Here is an 18,127-nt window from a genome sequence, read left to right on the forward strand (position 1 = left end):
GAGCCTAGTTATTGCGAAAATCACTCACGCACCCAGCCACTCAGCCACCCAGCCACCCAGCCACCCAGCCACCCAGCCACCCAGCTATCCACCGACCTACCCACTAAACGTATTCATTGTAATACAGGTCGTATTCTCAACAGTCATCCGATCTAACTCATCTTACAGTAACTTATGAAGAAACGAAACAGGAACGGATGAAGAGGTTTGAACATTGCCCGTGTAGCGAGACCTAAGTAAGTGGGTGGATCGGTCTACATGTGCGTGTGCGTGCATGTCAGCATGCGTGCGTTAGGTGATGGGAGTGCATTGTATATGAGACTAGTAATCACATTTCATAAGAATTTCCTTCACAACACATGCAGAGACAACAGGTTAAGATCATTCAGTGTTTATTGGGGTGTCTGTTCAGTTGCAGCGGCGGTTGTCGAGTTAGTCATGGAGATACTGGACCCGACGGACCGCTGACGTGAACTTGGCCGCCGCCCTTGGTTGAAGCTCCACACAATCTCACGGGGAGAGGACAGAAAACATGAGCAACTGCAGCAAAGAAACGAAACATGCTTCACCCAGTGTCATCAAAGTAATCATGTTATGCTTAAGACGCTTATTTGCATATTAACGAAAAAAGTTTAACAGTTTCTTGGAAAATATATGTGGCTTTCTTTCAACTGACGGTCTTTTCTTCTTAAGATTGACTCTGCGTTCTTGTGATCAACCGACTATGCATACACGATGACTCTGTATCAACCGACTATAGATGTACGATGACACTTTATCAACCGACTATAGATGTATCATGCCGCTGTTTCTTCCGACTATACATGTAAGATAACACTGTATCTACCGACCATAGACGTACGATGACTATATATCTACCGACTATAAATGTACGATGACAGTGTACCTACCGATATAGATGTACGATGACTCTGTATCTACCGACTGTAGAAGTATCATGCCGCTGTATTTACCGACTATAGACGTATGATGACTCTGTATCTACCGACTATGGATGTACGATGACACTGTATCAACCGACTACAGATATACCATGACGCTGAATCTACAGACTATAGGTGTATGATGACACTGTATCAACCGACTATAGATGTATGATGACATGTATTGCGAAGAACATCCAGCAGTTGAAACAACAAGGACATATTAAGGCTCACCTGCAGATATGTAAACATATTTGCTGATGATGATTTACGGTTGAATATCAATAGGTTTGTATCCAAGGCATAAGATACAAAAGGTAAAATCGCAAAATGAATATAAAAAATCACATTTGATCAAAAAGGTGTAATTAATTTTCATCACTGTTAGGACCCGTGAAGGTCCCGGGTAGAATAGGCCTTCAGCAACCCATGCTTGCTATAAAAGGCGACTATGCTTGTCGTAAGAGGCGACTAACGGGATCGGGTGGTCAGACTCGCTGACTTGGTTGACACATGTCATCGGTTCCCAATTGCGCAGATCGATGCTCATGTTGTTGATCACTGGATTGTCTGGTCCAGACTCGATTATTTACAGACCGCCGCCATATAGCTGGAATATTGCAGAGTGCGGCGTAAAACTAAACTCACTCACTCACTCATCACTGTTAGTCGGTGATATCTGGGGATATATATCAATTCTAATTCTGTTCATCTGTCTGAAAATACACGGAAAGGCAGGTCCCCGAGAACTTGGTAACTCAGTTCCTGTAAACCATCAGTCCGACGTCTCAAGACATATTCCGTACTTTCTCGTATTACCTCCTTGTATTGCGTGCTGGTGAGACCTGGAGCAACGTTGTCAAACTATTACATCTCATGTGAATAGTAATCATACCATTAACGAGGTCCTCTGCTCTGTAGAGTGACGTCACGGTCATACTGATGTTGGCTGCAAACAAGGCATCCTCCAACGGGCTCCATGCACACAGGGCGTCAGACCTGACAACTGATAAACGAATGTGTCTCTCTGATCTCTGGGTGTACAGTACACAGTCTATACTGATCACGGACAGTCAATGTGATATTTGGTTTTGAAGACCAAAATCAGTCTAGCTTTTTGTAAGTGTGGATTGGAAATACTCTAGTTTGCACCAGACAATACAGTGATTGAGGAAGGCGATACCTGGCAACACTGTCACCCAGTCTGACCGTCCGGTTCAGCTCATCTGATGACCAGCTCCGTAGGACCATCTATACCCTGTTATGTGAATATAACAGCTTGGGTTATTACAATATACTGCAAATGATCTGTCTGGATCAAATGGGATGCCAGTCTATTGACTGAAATATTCCACCTTGGCCTGGTAGTTGCTGGCAAACCATCGATGTGACGAAGTAACCAACCACTGCAACATGACTGATAGAACACTACACTGCCAAATATCTGCCAAGTATTCACTTATTGCCTAAAACTCGGGGTTCACCAAACACCAGAAAAACAACACATTAAGAATCATGAGTGCGTCAGTCGGTAACACACGGCTATATAATACAGTATAAATAATTAATGTATAAATGTGTAGGGAAAAGAGATTCCCATAACCATCAAAATACAAAGCGAACAGATGTTTAATATATACTAACCATGATATGTCTCCGCTCAGCTTAACTTATGCAGGTCGATGTTCCAGCATCAAAATCATGTAGCTTTTGAGAAAGCAGGTACTGCCCCCCTGTGTCCCGCCTTTTAAAACGTTAAAGATCTGAACTTACTTTGAAGGCTTCGTTCACTTTAATACCTTCCACAGTGTACAGTGTATCATGTATAAATTCCACCCTTGCTCCCAAGTCTCCGCCGGAATTTGGAACTACGATGTCCACAAAGAAGGGCAGCTCCTTCTTCTGCTTGTTGTCACACATACCACCCGGGAACATAGACGTTCCTAGAAGTAGCAAGACCGACACCTTCATTGTTACGTCTCGTTCAGTGGGCATCGGAGATGAATAATTTGAATAATTCTTTGACCGCATATGTTTTTAGGAAGTATGTTTTATGTGAACAAATATTCACCTTGAACAGTCTTCATAGGTATTGAACATCTAATCGGGTTACTGGTATCACGTGCTACACATGTAACGTGCACCTACACCTATATAAGTAGCATTGTTAGTAGATTGCAATTGACCAAACTATGAGAAGGGAAACTAACAGAGCGCATACCAGCAGTATGGATATACCCACCGAGTTATAAGCTACCCACTGAAAGAAAGTCCAGGGTAAAATGGGTCGCGGTTTGGTTGTGAGAAGTGACTAAATGGAGTAGGTGGTCCAAGTAAACACTACCCACCTGAGTTAGAATGTGTCATGGTCTGATTGTGAGAAACCGGATGGTTGAGGTATACACGCTACACGCTACTCACCTGTACATTTGGGTTAGGATGGGTCTTGGACTGAGAGGCAAGACGTTTTGCTCGTTCCGAAAATTCCTAATCCTATATTGTCTGCTTTTAGATTCAGTCAACAGTATGTGATTTGTCTAATGTAAAGGTCGTGATGTACGTCGTTAGAATCCGATCATCATCGTAAGCCCATACCTTTCTAATAAAAGCAATATGCATGGCAAAGAACCAAATATTAGTATTCGTTTGTTGTGACATGTACATGAGAACATGTACATGAAGACTCACACAAGTAGTGTTCTTGCATTGTGACAGAAGACATCTCCATGCAGACTTGCGCAAGTAGTGTTCGTGTATCGTGATAGAGAATATGCACATGAAGACTCACGCAAGTAGTGTTCGTGTATCGTGATAGAGGACATGCACATGAAGACTCACGCAAGTACTATTCTTGTATTGTGATAGAGAACATGCACATGAAGACTCACGCAAGTAGTGTTCGTGTATTGTGATAGAGAACATGCACATGAAGACTCACGCAAGTAGTGTTCGTGTATTGTGATAGAGAACATGCACATGAAGACTCACGCAAGTAGTGTTCGTGTATTGTGATAGAGAACATGCACATGAAGACTCACGCAAGTACTGTTCTTGTATTGTGATAGAGGACATGCACATGAAAACTTACAAAAGTGTTTTTATTTCATTGTGATAGAGAGCACGTAAATGAAGAGTAACCTAAGTGTTCTTGTCTTGTGAGAGAGAATATACACGTGAACACTCACACAAGTAGTGTTCTTGTATCATACTGGAGAACGTGGCCATTAAGACTCACGCGAGTACTGCTCTTGTATCATGACCGAGAACATGCAGATGAAGCCTCACACAAGTACTGTTATTGTATTGAGATAGGAACATGTAGATGAAGACACACGTAGTGTTCTTTTATTGTGATAGGGAATATGCACATGGAGTAGTGTTCTTGAATTGTGATATGTGTATTATGATAAGAGCATAAAAATTAGGTCATGGTTTACTTAGAAATTCGATTTTAAGTTTGACGTTTATGCAAACGTTATCACAGCAGTCGTTAACACAGTACCACTATCAATATAGTCAACAGCTTGTAATTCATATTTTTAATATTCAGACAAATTATATTGCATGATCATGTATACGAAGACTGACACAAGTAGTATTCTTTAATTGTGACAGATCACAGGTACATAAAAACTAGCACAAGTAGTGCTCCTGCATTGTAACAGAGAACACGTACATCAAGACTCGCACAAGTAGTGCTCCTGCACTGTAACAGAGAACACGTACATCAAGACTCGCACAAGTAGTGCTCCTGCATTGTAACAGAGAACACGTACATCAAGACTCGCACAAGTAGTGCTCCTGCATTGTAACAGAGAACACGTACATCAAGACTCGCACAAGTAGTGCTCCTGCACTGTAACAGAGAACACGTACATCAAGACTCGCACAAGTAGTGCTCCTGCACTGTAACAGAGAACACGTACATCAAGACTCGCACAAGTAGTGCTCCTGCACTGTAACAGAGAACACGTACATCAAGACTCGCACAAGTATTGTAACAGAGAAAATGGGCATGGAATCTTACGAAAGTATTTTTCACAAGGAAAAAATCCAAGGTCAAGTCTTTTTAGAGATCGTCATAAGAAGGAGATCCTGGGTATTGTTTCAGGTTTTCACAAGGAAGAGATCCAAGGTCAAGTCTTCACAAGGAAGAGATCCTGCATATTGTGCCAGGTTTTCACAAGGAAAAGATCCAAGGTCAAGTCCAGTTCCACATCCGCACAAGGAGGAGATCGTACATATTCTTTCAGTGTTTCACTGGGAAAGATTCAAGGTTCCAGATCCTACTTTCTGGTCCAGGTTCACACAACAAGGAGGTCATTCATAATGCTTAGTTCTCAAAGGGGAAATATATCGCAGGTCAGGTCCTGTTCCAGATCCTCACAAGGAGGAAACAGTTTTTGTATGTTTTCTGTGCCTATTGTTACGAAAGTGTGTTTTCTGTCATTCGTATTATTATGGATTAAGTGATGGTTATTATTGTGTCACAATGTTTAGGGTTTTGAGTGATATTTATAATGGGTCACATTTCTTATCACGGTAACAGTGTTTTAGCGACTCGCCTATACGATAGCGCATTGGAGCTGCCTCCCTTTGGTGTGTTTTAACTGTTAGGAAACACGAGGCCGATCGCGAAGGTTCTATACTACCCTGTAATGCTCAAGAATCAGTGTATATAAAGTCTACTTGTTGTGTTGACGAATCACACACAAGGGCTTACCCTCGGAGTTATAGAGGAGTTTTGTGATCATTCGGCCTGTCTACATCTCGATGCGTCTTCATCAACGTTCAAGTGACATTGAGGAAAGCTCGCTGTGAAAGATTTAATAGAATTGTTCCTCACTCTCAAACTAAAGCTTTGGTGAGTTGATATTATATTTGTGAGACATTACTTTAGATTTGACTCTAGAAACTAGATTGTGAATCTTTGTATCTTGCTCTTGTCTGTTCAATACATGTTTTTTTTAATATTTTAGACTTGTCAGTGTTCTATTGAGCTGGTTCATAGAGAATATCTTATACTTTCAGTCACGGCAAATTATTAACCTTAACACTTTGCTTTCATATTGGTCACACGCACGACACAGGTAAATCATATAACTTGTGCAAAAGCATATGCTGTTGTCACTGTCTCCGTATGTAACTGTTCTAACAATTAAGCATAACATTCAACATCTCAACATCTCTAACATGATGTTATTGGTGGTTATTTGCCCGCCATTTTGAATAAAGAGCATTGAGAAAAGCCGTTAAATGTTTCGTTTTGTTTTATTGTGTTGTTGTTGTTGTTTATTTTTGTTGTTGTTGTTGTTTAGTGTCGCACTCGGCAGTATTCCAGCAATATAGAGGCTTTCTGGATCAGACAACCAAGTGATCAACAGCAGGAGCATCGATCTACGTAAATGGGAAAGGATGACACAGTCTAGAAAGTTTTCTACGATAAGAAATTATTACACAATATGTATTGATATTATATCAGGATCCACTTTGCACCTGGTTTTCGGAGAAAAAGCGCACGCAGACATCTGTCTCTGAATTGATATTAAGTGTGAAGCCATTCATATTGACCTTTATATTGCATAAATCACTCGCACACACACACACCAACCCATAGACCTATTCACTCGCTCACCCAGCCGCTCAGCCACCAAGTCACCCAGCCAAGCAGCCTCTCAAACAGCTTCCCGGTCATCCAGCCGCTAAACCACCCAGCTACTCAGTCACCCAGTCACCCAGTCACCCAGTCACCCAACCACTCATCCACAAAGCCACCCAACCACCCAGTCACTCAACCACCCAACCACCCAACCACCCAACCACCCAACCACCCAACCTCAAAGCCACTCAGGCACCCAGTCACCCAGCCGCTCAACCACCCGGCTACCCAGCCACTCAGTTACTCACCCAACCACCCTTCGATCCATTCACTTGACGCACTCATTGTACTTTTTCATGGACATTTTATACGTTGAGGTGATGAAGAATGATGATACTATTTTCAGGGACATACAACTCCTCTATTTTGTAAAAGCCGACGTTCCGACATGGAATTTAATGTGGTTGCATTAGAATCATTGTCGAAACATCGCCTTTCACAGAATACAGAAGCTGTATATCCACAAAACTGTCATCATTCTTCGCCCTCACTATAATTCACATTGTGCTCTCATCAGTCATCCATTTTAACAGATATTGCAGGAACGGTGACGTGGTTTGAACCTGGTCCCACCACCAATAGAGTGAATGAGTGAGTAAGTGATTGAGAGATTGAGTGTGTGAGTGAGACGACGTAAGCGTTAACGGTAAATCTAATGTTGCTGTCATTCAGGAGGAGAGGTAGAGTTATAAGTACTAATGCATGGTGCTTTAAAGGTAATGACTTAAAGAGAGTCAATAGCTATAAGTGTCTCGTTTTGCTATCCCCGTGTAGTGTTAGCTTCTCTCCTTACGTGACCTTAGAAAAATATTGATTTGATATCACCGAATATCATTTTCAAAAATATTTCATAGTCACATACAATCTATCCTATTATATGCTTCAAAATTGTGGGACTATAAATACCTGAATATATCCATCTGTAAATTGTACCTACTTGTTGGATCTCAGATACCTAATGCTATGGTGTATGGTGAATCCGTCCGTTTCCGTAATCTTGTAAATGCAGCTGTTCGTTGCATTAACTATCGTATTGAAATATGTATAACGGTTGGTTACCAAAGGAGGCTTATGTGCATTTGGAAGTTGGATGGTAACATGACGACCTATGGCAGAAGGGACACGAAGTAACACAGAAACATCGTGTTGTAAAATGTAATATTAAAGAGGTTATGAATCCCTACCATGATTTGTTATTTCCTATCGGTTACGACGGTCTAGAGGACGAACATGATTTTACCTTCATTTGTCATAGATACGATCATATATGTCGAAACTATTTACCAAGTGACTTCAAAACGAATATGACCAACGTTATGAACTTACAGATGAGAAATGACGTTCACAGTTTGAAAATTCTCAGCCTATACATGATGAATTATTACGAGAATGATAAAATAAAACGCCCCTTATATTTTTGCTTAATTATATCATAACTTCTATTACCATACACGTAGTAACCTGCATTGTATGTTTTGTATACGTGTATGCAGATGGGGTGTGTGTGCTTGTGTGTGTGTGTGTGTGTGTGTGTGTGTGTGTGTGTGTGTGTGTGTGTGTGTGTGTGTGCGGTGAAGAAGGTGCATTATACATGAAACTATTTACATTTCACATTTCCTTCACAACACATACAGAGACAACAGGTAAAGATCATTCAGTGTTTATTGGGGTGTCTGTTCAGTTGTAGCGGCGGTTGTCGACGTAGTCATGGAGATACTGGACCCGGCGGACCGCTGACGTGAACTCTAGCCGCCCTTGGTTGAAGCTCCACACAATCAACTCGGAATTTCGCGGGGAGAGAACAGAAAACACCAGCAACTGCAGCAATCAAGAAAAAAAACACTTCACTGAACGTCATCAAAGTATCATGGTTATGAAGTACATGCACACAAACGAAAAGCTTCGTTGTTTCGTTGTTTCGCTGTTTCTTGAAACATATCTACTTGTTTTCATTCATTTGACTGTAAGTTCCTTTATGTTGTTGTGTTGTGTTCTTCACACAAGCCTCTGTTGTGTTGCATGCGTTGCTATTCACGAAGAACATCCAGCAGTTGAAACAGCAAGGGCATATAAAGGGGAAACTGCAGATTACCACAAATAAACATATTTCCTGTTGACGATCTACGGTTCAATGAGAACAGGTTTGTATCTGAAGCAAAAGCTACTGATTGTAAACTCACAGAATGAAAATGAAATCTAAACCACATCTGATCAAGCAACTGGTGTAAATTGTGTAACTAACATACAGCCGCACGATCGGTAATATTTGGTTCCATTTAGCGTAATTATAATTAAAGGACTGTAAACAGGTGTCATGGCCCTGAACCTACACGGAAGGGCAGGTCCCCGAGGGCCTGGTAACTCAGTTCCTGTAAACCATCAATCCGACGTCTCAAGCCATGTTCAGCACTCGCTCGTATTTCCTCCTTGTATTCGGGGACAGTGAGACCTGGAGCAACGTTGTCAAAACATGTTTTACATTATATTGTTTGATAGGCAGCCTAAAAGTTAATGAGCCGAATAGTAAACATACAACTTTACTGGTGACAACTTCTTGTTTCTTGCATAGGGCAACGTTTCGATATAGATTCTTACATCTATATCACACGTCGCTCTATGACATAAAAAAGAAGTTGTTATCTATGTTTCATTTTTATTATAGACCTACCATGCTTGCAGAATGTAAACAAATTGTTATAGCATAATTGTGTAGTGTTGTGAAACTGTCATACTATGCGCGTATAGTTACAAGATGATGTTAACCAGATAGTTGGTTTTGTTTTTGCACACAAGAGTGAGCAAGCAGGGTGCGAGCATATCATGTTTTGTGCCATACACTATGTTTACACAGACAATAGAAATAGGAATGGCAAACCCAAGTCCCAAGTCGGGATCCCAAGAAACCCACTCGCAATATTGAGGTCACTATTATAAGTATAGCCGAACAATCTCACCTGAATAAAAAAGGCTATTTTAAAATGAAGGAGGCAAAGACATACAGCACATCACCTCTCATGATAAATGTCATATCCCAAAAATAGATGTAGTCCCCGGTTAAGTTGGCCGGCGCAGGAGCCCTCGCAATGAGGTTTCTGTCAATCTTCAGGTCCGCATCGAGGTCCTCTGCTCTGTAGAGTGATGTCACGGTCATACTGATGTTGGCTGCAAACAAGGCATCCTCCAACGGGCTCCACGCACACAGGGCGTCAGACCTGACAACTGATAAACGAATGTGTCTCTCTGATCTCTGGGTATACAGTACACAGTCGACACTGATCACGGACAGTCAATGTGATATTTGTTTTTGAAGACCACAATCAGCAATAGTCTAGCTTTGCAAGCGTGGATTGGAAATGTTCTAGTCTGCACCAGCCAAATCTAGTGACTGAGGAGGATGACACCTCACAACCCCTTCACACAGCCTGACCGGTTGAGGACATCTGATGACCAGGATCTAGTGACTCAACCAGGATCTGCTGGTGACTCAGTCAGCGTACTTTCCTGACCACCTAGTCATCCAGCCTTACCTTCTGGTTCAGGACATCTGATGACCAACATCTGCTAGTAACTCAACCAGCATCTGCTGACACCCCACACACTCAGCCAAACCATCTGGTTCAGGACATCTGATGACCAACATCTGCTAGTAACTCAACCAGCATCTGCTGACACCCCACACACTCAGCCAAACCTTCTGGTTCAGGACATCTGATGACCAACATCTGCTAGTAACTCAACCAGCATCTGCTGACACCCCACACACTCAGCCAAACCTTCTGGTTCAGGACATCTGATGACCAACATCTGCTAGTAACTCAACCAGCATCTGCTGACACCCCACACACTCAGCCAAACCTTCTGGTTCAGGACATCTGATGACCAACATCTGCTAGTAACTCAACCAGCATCTGCTGACACCCCACACACTCAGCCAAACCATCTGGTTCAGGACATCTGATGACCAACATCTGCTAGTAACTCAACCAGCATCTGCTGACACCCCACACACTCAGCCAAACCTTCTGGTTCAGGACATCTGATGACCAACATCTGCTAGTAACTCAACCAGCATCTGCTGACACCCCACACACTCAGCCAAACCTTCTGGTTCAGGACATCTGATGACCAACATCTGCTAGTAACTCAACCAGCATCTGCTGACAACCGGGTCACTCAGCCAAACCATCTGGTTGAGGACATCTGATGACCAGCAGTTGCTGGTGACCCACTACGACCGTCTTTACCCTGATAATATGAATATAACTGTTTTGGATATTACAGTATAATACGATGACCTGTCTGGATCGAGTGGGATGCCAGTCTATAGAGTGAAATATTCCACCTTGGCCTCGTATTTGTTGACAAACTATCGATGTTGGCAAAGTATGATGGAAGCCGGTGCAACGTGATTGATAGAACACGACACTGCCTAATATATCTGCCAAGCATTCACTTACTTCCTAAAACTCGGGGTTCTCCAACCACCTGAAACAAAACAACACGGTATGAATCATGAAGTCATGAATCTTCAGCGCAGGTCCATACATAATACGGCGTAATAATTTAATACAATGACACATCGTTATTGTAACGTGTAAATATGAGTTGAAAAGACATTCCCATAATCATACAAAACAATGAAAACCGAACACATGTTTGTATAATAAACACTAATCATAATATATGTGTGTGACAGATGGCAGATGCACTGGTGATACCATTGTATAACTGAAACGTTCATGGACACAGATCGAGCAGATCAACATCGGGGATGGCAACTGAAATAGGTTTTACACTGGCAGGATTACTTTTAAAGAACGAATAAACTTTTGTAACTCAACGAACATAAACCTAAATAGATTTGTTCGCGATTGGGTGTTGTCATTTTTAAAAAGGTCTCCATCATATTAGGCTAAAGTCAGTTCGAGTTCGTTCCGTTCTGGTAGGATGAAATGTCGTTGACGGGAGAGAATTGAACAATGTTGCCAAAAGGTCGATTTAGGGTAACTGAATCTCAAAAAGAGTACTTTTAATGATGGCATTTCATTACAACCGATGCCAATGCCTGATTTACGTATTTGTACCCCATAAAGTATATGTGGTATTGGCAACTGCCGGAGAATGCAATGATTTATTCACTTAACTTTCGCCGTTGTTTCGACCAATGGACTTTTTAATGGAGGCTGGTTAATCTCTGGCGTTGCTACTTCATGTGGAACTAGTTACTGTGACATGTCAGTCATCAGAGATAAAGGCCACTTCGTTAAAATATTGGCAAATCTTATCTAAAGTTAATGCCAAAGAATATGTGAAACGTTGGCATTCCCGGTTGAGAACATGCATGTAGCTTTCGGAACAAAACAATTCGGCATGAAACAACTACAAAGCTCACTCTACTGGTGATCTGTACGCTTATGCATTCGAATCTTGCTTCCTGTTCGGACATACAACAGGAACACGCAAGGAGGTGTACAACAAGTTTAACTTAAGTTTCAGGACGCGACTATCTGGTAAAGGTTCATCCCAGTTCGAGGTCGTTGCAAATAATGTCAATCAATGGATCCTGGGATCTTGGCTCCATTACTACACGTCGTCGTCTTAGATTTGGAATATTGCTTAGTGCGGTCTTAAACAACCAACCAACAAGAATATGTTTCGAGCAGTATTAACACTACTAAAGTCACAGTCTTCGATGCGATCTTGATCAAGGTTACAGCAGTGCAAATATACTGATTCACTAAAGACAGTTCCCCAGCTGTGGTTGTCGCGGATGCTGCCTGTAGGGAAGGATATACTCACTTGTGTCGTGAAAGGCGGGCATCGCCACTATCTATGTACTATACTGAGTAAACCTCCCTGGATTTGTTGGATTTGGCTATTGCTGTTAGGCTTCAGAGAGTGTCAAGTAAACATAGTTAATTGTATGCTGTGCATAGAGCATCCTGACATCCAGGAAAACAAAAAGTCAAAATCTCTAACAACGATGATCATGATGTCAGAGTGCCATCTAAAAGGTCAGTGTGTGGAGAACAAATCAATAGAGGTAGGAAACACACCCCGAGGAAGATGTCGCCATTGCTCAAGGGGGTGACAGTGACGATCTTGTAACGCCTGTGGTGGATTAACTTGCTGACTGTCGATCGTACATGTTCCACATATATCCAATAAGATTGAGGTGGGGCTACGCGACAGCCAATCCAAGAACTTGAATGCCCTGCATTTCGTACAACACTCTGTGTAAGAACTGCCGTATGAGGTCTAGCGTTGTCTTGTTGGAACGTCTGTCATGTCACTGTAAAAATAAAAAGCAGGTCAGGTTGCCTAGTTCCTTGAACGACATCAAGGCGGGAACGCACCCCATACCAGTACGCTTCTTCGATTAAATCACGAGGCCCTGCCGTCGGCAGATCTCAATCAGAATCGACACGCGTCGCTGAAGACAAGTGAATTCCATTCTCTTTGTTTGAACCTTATGTGTCTTGTGGCCCACACCAGTCGGTGTGACAGAGGAAGTGTTAAAGCGTTAAAATTGATCCATTATGGGAATTTTGGGCGCGAAGTCCAGCGCTACGGAAGTGATTTCAGACAGTTTGTGCAGTTCTCCCTCCAACAAACATCTCCCTACAGTAACAAATCTGTTCCGAAGATGACATTATCGTATTGTTTGATCTTCCCGTAGTGACATCACACGTGACGCTTCCGGCCCCGGGCTGTCAGCAACAGTTCCTGTATAATGCACTCTCATCCTAAGATCAAACATTGTTTGTCGTGAGCAATTTAAGGTGACCACAGACTAACCAGCATTAAGCCTCCCCATAGCACCTTGACGTTCTTTGCATTTCCAAGCAGAGATTGAAATGGAACGTTTAATTGGTTTTTACAGCTCACATTTAAAAGCTAACATACAATGAATGTGACATCATGAGTTTGCTTTTCACACTTGCATTTCGTGTTTTTCATGTTTAAAGGCTTCAAGGTCAAGGTTTACACGTGAACTTACAATTTCACGCAATTAACACTGACAGTGTTTACTACTGCTTAATATCCTTGCAAATTTTTTTGATCTAAGAGAAAAAGAAAAATGTCGAAATTTATCAGAGTTAAGATTTCAATTTTGTTGAGCATATTTAACAGCTATATAATTTAAAAACTTTACACTCGTACTAACGAATTTAGGTTCTTGTCAATGATAATCCGGTTTATGGCTTTACAACAGAAAGACGAATACCGTCTCTTAAAATGTTAAAGATCTGAACTTACTTTGAAGGCTTGTTCCACTTTACTACCTTCCACACTGTACAGTGTATCATGTACAAATTCCACCCTTGCTCCCAAGTCTCCGCCGGATTTTGGAACTACGATGTCCACAAAGAAGGGCTGCTCTTTCTTCTCCTTCTTGTCGCACAAACCACCCGGGAACATAGACGTTCCTATAGGAGTAGCAAGACAGACACCTTCATCGTTACGTCTCGTTCAGTGGGCATCGGAGATGAATAAGTGGAATAATTCTTTGACCACAAATGTTATCATGAATAATGTATAGCGACAACTATTCACCTTGAACAGTCTTCATAGGCATTGAACATCTTCTCAGGTTAGTAGTAACACGTGCTACAGGTGTAACCTACACCTTCACCCATATCGTTATCAATAGATTAACAGATAAATTAGACGGGAAACTAATACATATCTGTAACCTGAACAACGCTACACACCTGTAGCAAGGTTTAGAATGGGTCTGATTAATTAATGGACCAAGCGGTCCAGATGCACACTACCCACCGATGGACGGTCCAGTTAGAATGTGTCGTGGTCTGACTGTGAGAGGAGATATGATGGAACAGGTTGTCAAGGTGTACGCGCCTACCCATGGACAGTCCGCTTAGAATGTGGCTTGGTCAGATTGTGAGGCAAGATGAGTTCATCTTTTCAACAATTCTTCATCTCATAGTTAGTGTTATTAGATTCGGCATACAGCTTGCTCAATGCATATAACATGTTACCTACTCAGGAAAGACGAAGTTATTAGAATCTGGGCACCATCGTAAACCTGTGTCTTCCTAATTTAAACAATGTGTATGGCGAAAGAAAACAATTACAGCTTGTTCAGCTTGACCTTTGCTACTCTACACATGCATTGCCCGGGAGGTCAAATGGCATGAAGCGTGCATACATAGATTCGCGACAGAACTTGTCTCAGAAAACAACATTTTTGACAAAAACAATCATTTAATATTTTAATTGAATTGTTTATTCGGCCATATACTGTCTAGTTTGGTTTACTAACTTTACAACGTCAGTCACTTTCACAATCTGATTCACTCTTTCTATCACTCTCTTCACCCAGTTGCTCCTGCTGCTCGCGGCTTAAAAGCGTTACACCATCATAAAGAAGGTTAGGACATTGCTGGCGATTTCTTGACACAGATGTCAAAATGCAATCTTGTCTCTGCTGTTTGGACGTATTGACAATCAAGTGAGAAAGGTGAACCCCTTCATAATAACAGACCAAACTCTCGCAGTGCATAAGTATTCATTTGATTGAGTCAAGCTGAACAAACTGACGTGTTCTTGAATCATGACAGAGAAATGTACATGAAGGTACGCAATAAGTGATCACAGTACCATTATCAATATAGTTAACAGCTTGTAATTCATATTTTGAACGCTCTGAAATTAGATTGCAGTATCTTTTAAGCAAGCAAGCAAGCAAGAGGCGAGACTTACTCCGACCTAAATATTGTCTTCCTCTGTGTACTTTTATTGTATTATTTAAGGTTATTTGTACAATGCACATATCCATGCAACTACTGCTTACTCAAGGCGCTGGTTGCTCTTTACCTCGATGTCAAGCTCAACGGCATATCGTATTATCAATCTCAACTACCTTGCGAGTATACAACTCCGGACGCACCGAGTTTATTGTGGCTTTCTCATCCTAACGAGGTACCCAGTCACAGCTGGATTGACTGGGACACTTAGTCACAGTAGTTTGTCCAAGTTCACTGCACGTTGCTGTAGCTGCAACTAGGTGTTTGCTCTTGTTCATGTAGCCAATGTATGGGCATATACCAACGGATTCGTGGACTCTTAAGTGCACGGGACTGTGTACTGTACACTAGCGGTTAGGACAACACGGAATGTGTTGACTCCAAGGTTTTTACACCCAGTCACTGCACGGGAGGGTTCGGCCGCGACATTTCCACCTCACTGGATATTTAGAGTCGTCACCACAAGCAGACAAGGTGGGTGGTGGGAAACTCTTGATCAGAGAGGAGGTAAATATATCCTGGAATTATCTGATCAGGAATTCCATGTCACGGTGTGTCTGCTCAATGTGGGATAAAACCTCGGAACAGGCCCATAATATAAAATATAGCGCCTACACATTCAGATCAGGGCCCACAACCGACAACCCATAACCCATCATAAACAACCTCCTAGCATACGGCATGTAAGGGCCACGTGTAACTAGCGCACGGCATCGTAAGTCAGCGTTAAATATGGCGACACAACTGAGAATCCAAGAGATTTTGAACAGGAGAAATATGAAGCGAGAGGGAATATTTAGAAATAATGGACACGCTGACCGACACAGAACTGATTGCCAGGCATCGTTTCCCTGGGCATAGCATCTTTCAGCCGGTTGATCGGGTCAGCTCTGTCAACACTCGACAGACCAAGCGTTCGTGTACTCTGCCTGACCATGTTCAGATGTTAGTAACACTTACATATTTTTCTAAAGGGGATGGGGAGGTGGGGAAGGGCAGTTCACAGCCAACTGGAAGATATACATGATATTGCCACGTCAGTCGTTCATCGCGTGTTGGAAAACACTACGGTAGCAACTGTCAAATGCACACTATCTCATTCGATTTCCATCGCCCGAAAAACATGCTAAACCTGCGTAGTATTTCATTTCAGGTTTTCCAAAAGTTGTTGGCTGTATTCATATACTGATTCAACGACCACCATTAGATGAGGCAGTGTATGTGTGCAGGATTCCACGCTAACACTGTGCAAACCGTGTGTGATGCTCAGCTGAGTTAAATATCCTAGATGTCCTTGAACCGTGCAACGTAACAAACAATCTTGACTTGCTGGTATTTGCAGATAATAAATGCCATTGTGTCATAATTTATTATTAAATCGCTAATTTAGACTTGTTTGTCCCCATGGATGACTATTTATATGAAAACTTTGCCTTCTAATGCAAGGTCCCTTAAAAATGTGATTGGACTGTAATATCTAATATTCATTTGCTTGGTTACGTTAAAAACATTTATTTATTTGCTTGGCGGATATAAATTAGGGAAAAAATAAGGGATCACTTGAAGGCAACGATGTTCCCTGATTTTTTCCAAACTACAAAGCTTGTGAAGAAATCTTGGAAAGAATAAAGGAACACTTGTCATTTCCTGTGATCCCTTATTTTTCCCTCACTATGTAACTGTAAGGCCAGAGTCTCGCTACGTTATGTGGCAAATGTGGTGCTGTGCTAAATATTCTTATAAAGATTGATCTATTAAAACGTATAGAGCTTTATTCTTGTATTGAAGCTGCAGATTCACGAACATTATTGTCTAATGGCTCCCATATATTAAATAATTGAAATGCTGTCTCCAGGAAGGGAAATATGACATCTGTCGTCTTGGTGATTCAGGCTAGATATATCGGTGTTCAGTGTCATCCTTTTTCTTGTTTACCTAAAAAAAATATCATATTTCAATCCTTAAAATTTAAATATTTCAAAACATTCTCCAAAGGTGTGCATGCAAAACCTACCTCCAATCTCCGGTCAGCAACACAGTACTTATAGCACATAGATTGTATAACCCGAAGTCAGACGAATTGTTTAACTGTGTCATTGTAAACTGAAAAAAAATGGCAGCATTTGATTATCTTAAGTTCTGGCATGACGTCATACATGGGAATATTTCCACAACTGTTTTCTGTATCCATGGCAGTTACTGAAGTGAAGAATACTTCTCGTTGAGAATTTGAAAATGACATTAACTGGATGATAACATGATACATATGTGACTGTTAATTATTTAGTCTATAAATGTTTTAAATCCAAAATACATTATACCATATTTAAATTTATGTAACATTTATCAAGTTAGACATGAAGCAGTTAAACTTTAAAATGAAAAGTAGTAGGTTTTCGCGTGACGCAAAATCGATATTTTTCAATCTCCAACACAAGGAAATGAATTTGCACCATTATTTACCAAGGAGAAATGTTGTTTCTTCAAACTCATCGGCAAGAGTTGGAATCATGTGGAACACTGTCAACGTAAAACAAATGCGTTTCTCATTGTGGTGTTTCAAAGTAAACACTGCCGACATTTCTGACAGTAAGTTTGAAATATATTTTGAACTTGACTAATCTACACATTTCACTTAAATTAATATACATGAGTTACCTGAAGAAAGGTTCTTCATTAGCAGGTGTTTTTCATATCTTCAATAGCACAGGCAGTTAATTGTAGCATGTAAGAAAAAAAGAAAAGGTAGTTCT

The 18,127-nt window shown here is 41.4% G+C and overlaps 2 protein-coding genes across 2 annotated transcripts; both read right to left on the minus strand.

Moving 5' to 3' along the window:
* Positions 1-510: 510 nt before the first annotated feature.
* On the minus strand, positions 511-2,915 carry LOC137255859 (uncharacterized). The gene is made up of 4 exons (XM_067793436.1): positions 2,714-2,915; positions 1,840-1,971; positions 1,671-1,789; positions 511-540 (listed from the first exon to the last, which is right to left on the minus strand). The coding sequence occupies exons 1-4, from the start codon at positions 2,913-2,915 to the stop codon at positions 511-513; spliced, it is 483 nt and encodes a 160-aa protein (XP_067649537.1).
* Positions 2,916-8,280: 5,365 nt separating this feature from the next.
* LOC137256397 (uncharacterized) lies at positions 8,281-16,311 on the minus strand. The gene is made up of 6 exons (XM_067794242.1): positions 16,194-16,311; positions 13,864-14,033; positions 11,061-11,088; positions 9,613-9,822; positions 8,934-9,052; positions 8,281-8,421 (listed from the first exon to the last, which is right to left on the minus strand). The coding sequence occupies exons 1-6, from the start codon at positions 16,309-16,311 to the stop codon at positions 8,281-8,283; spliced, it is 786 nt and encodes a 261-aa protein (XP_067650343.1).
* Positions 16,312-18,127: the final 1,816 nt, after the last annotated feature.

This window comes from Haliotis asinina, chromosome 11 (genome assembly GCF_037392515.1).
Source record: "Haliotis asinina isolate JCU_RB_2024 chromosome 11, JCU_Hal_asi_v2, whole genome shotgun sequence".
NCBI classification, from domain to species: Eukaryota; Metazoa; Mollusca; class Gastropoda; order Lepetellida; family Haliotidae; genus Haliotis; species Haliotis asinina.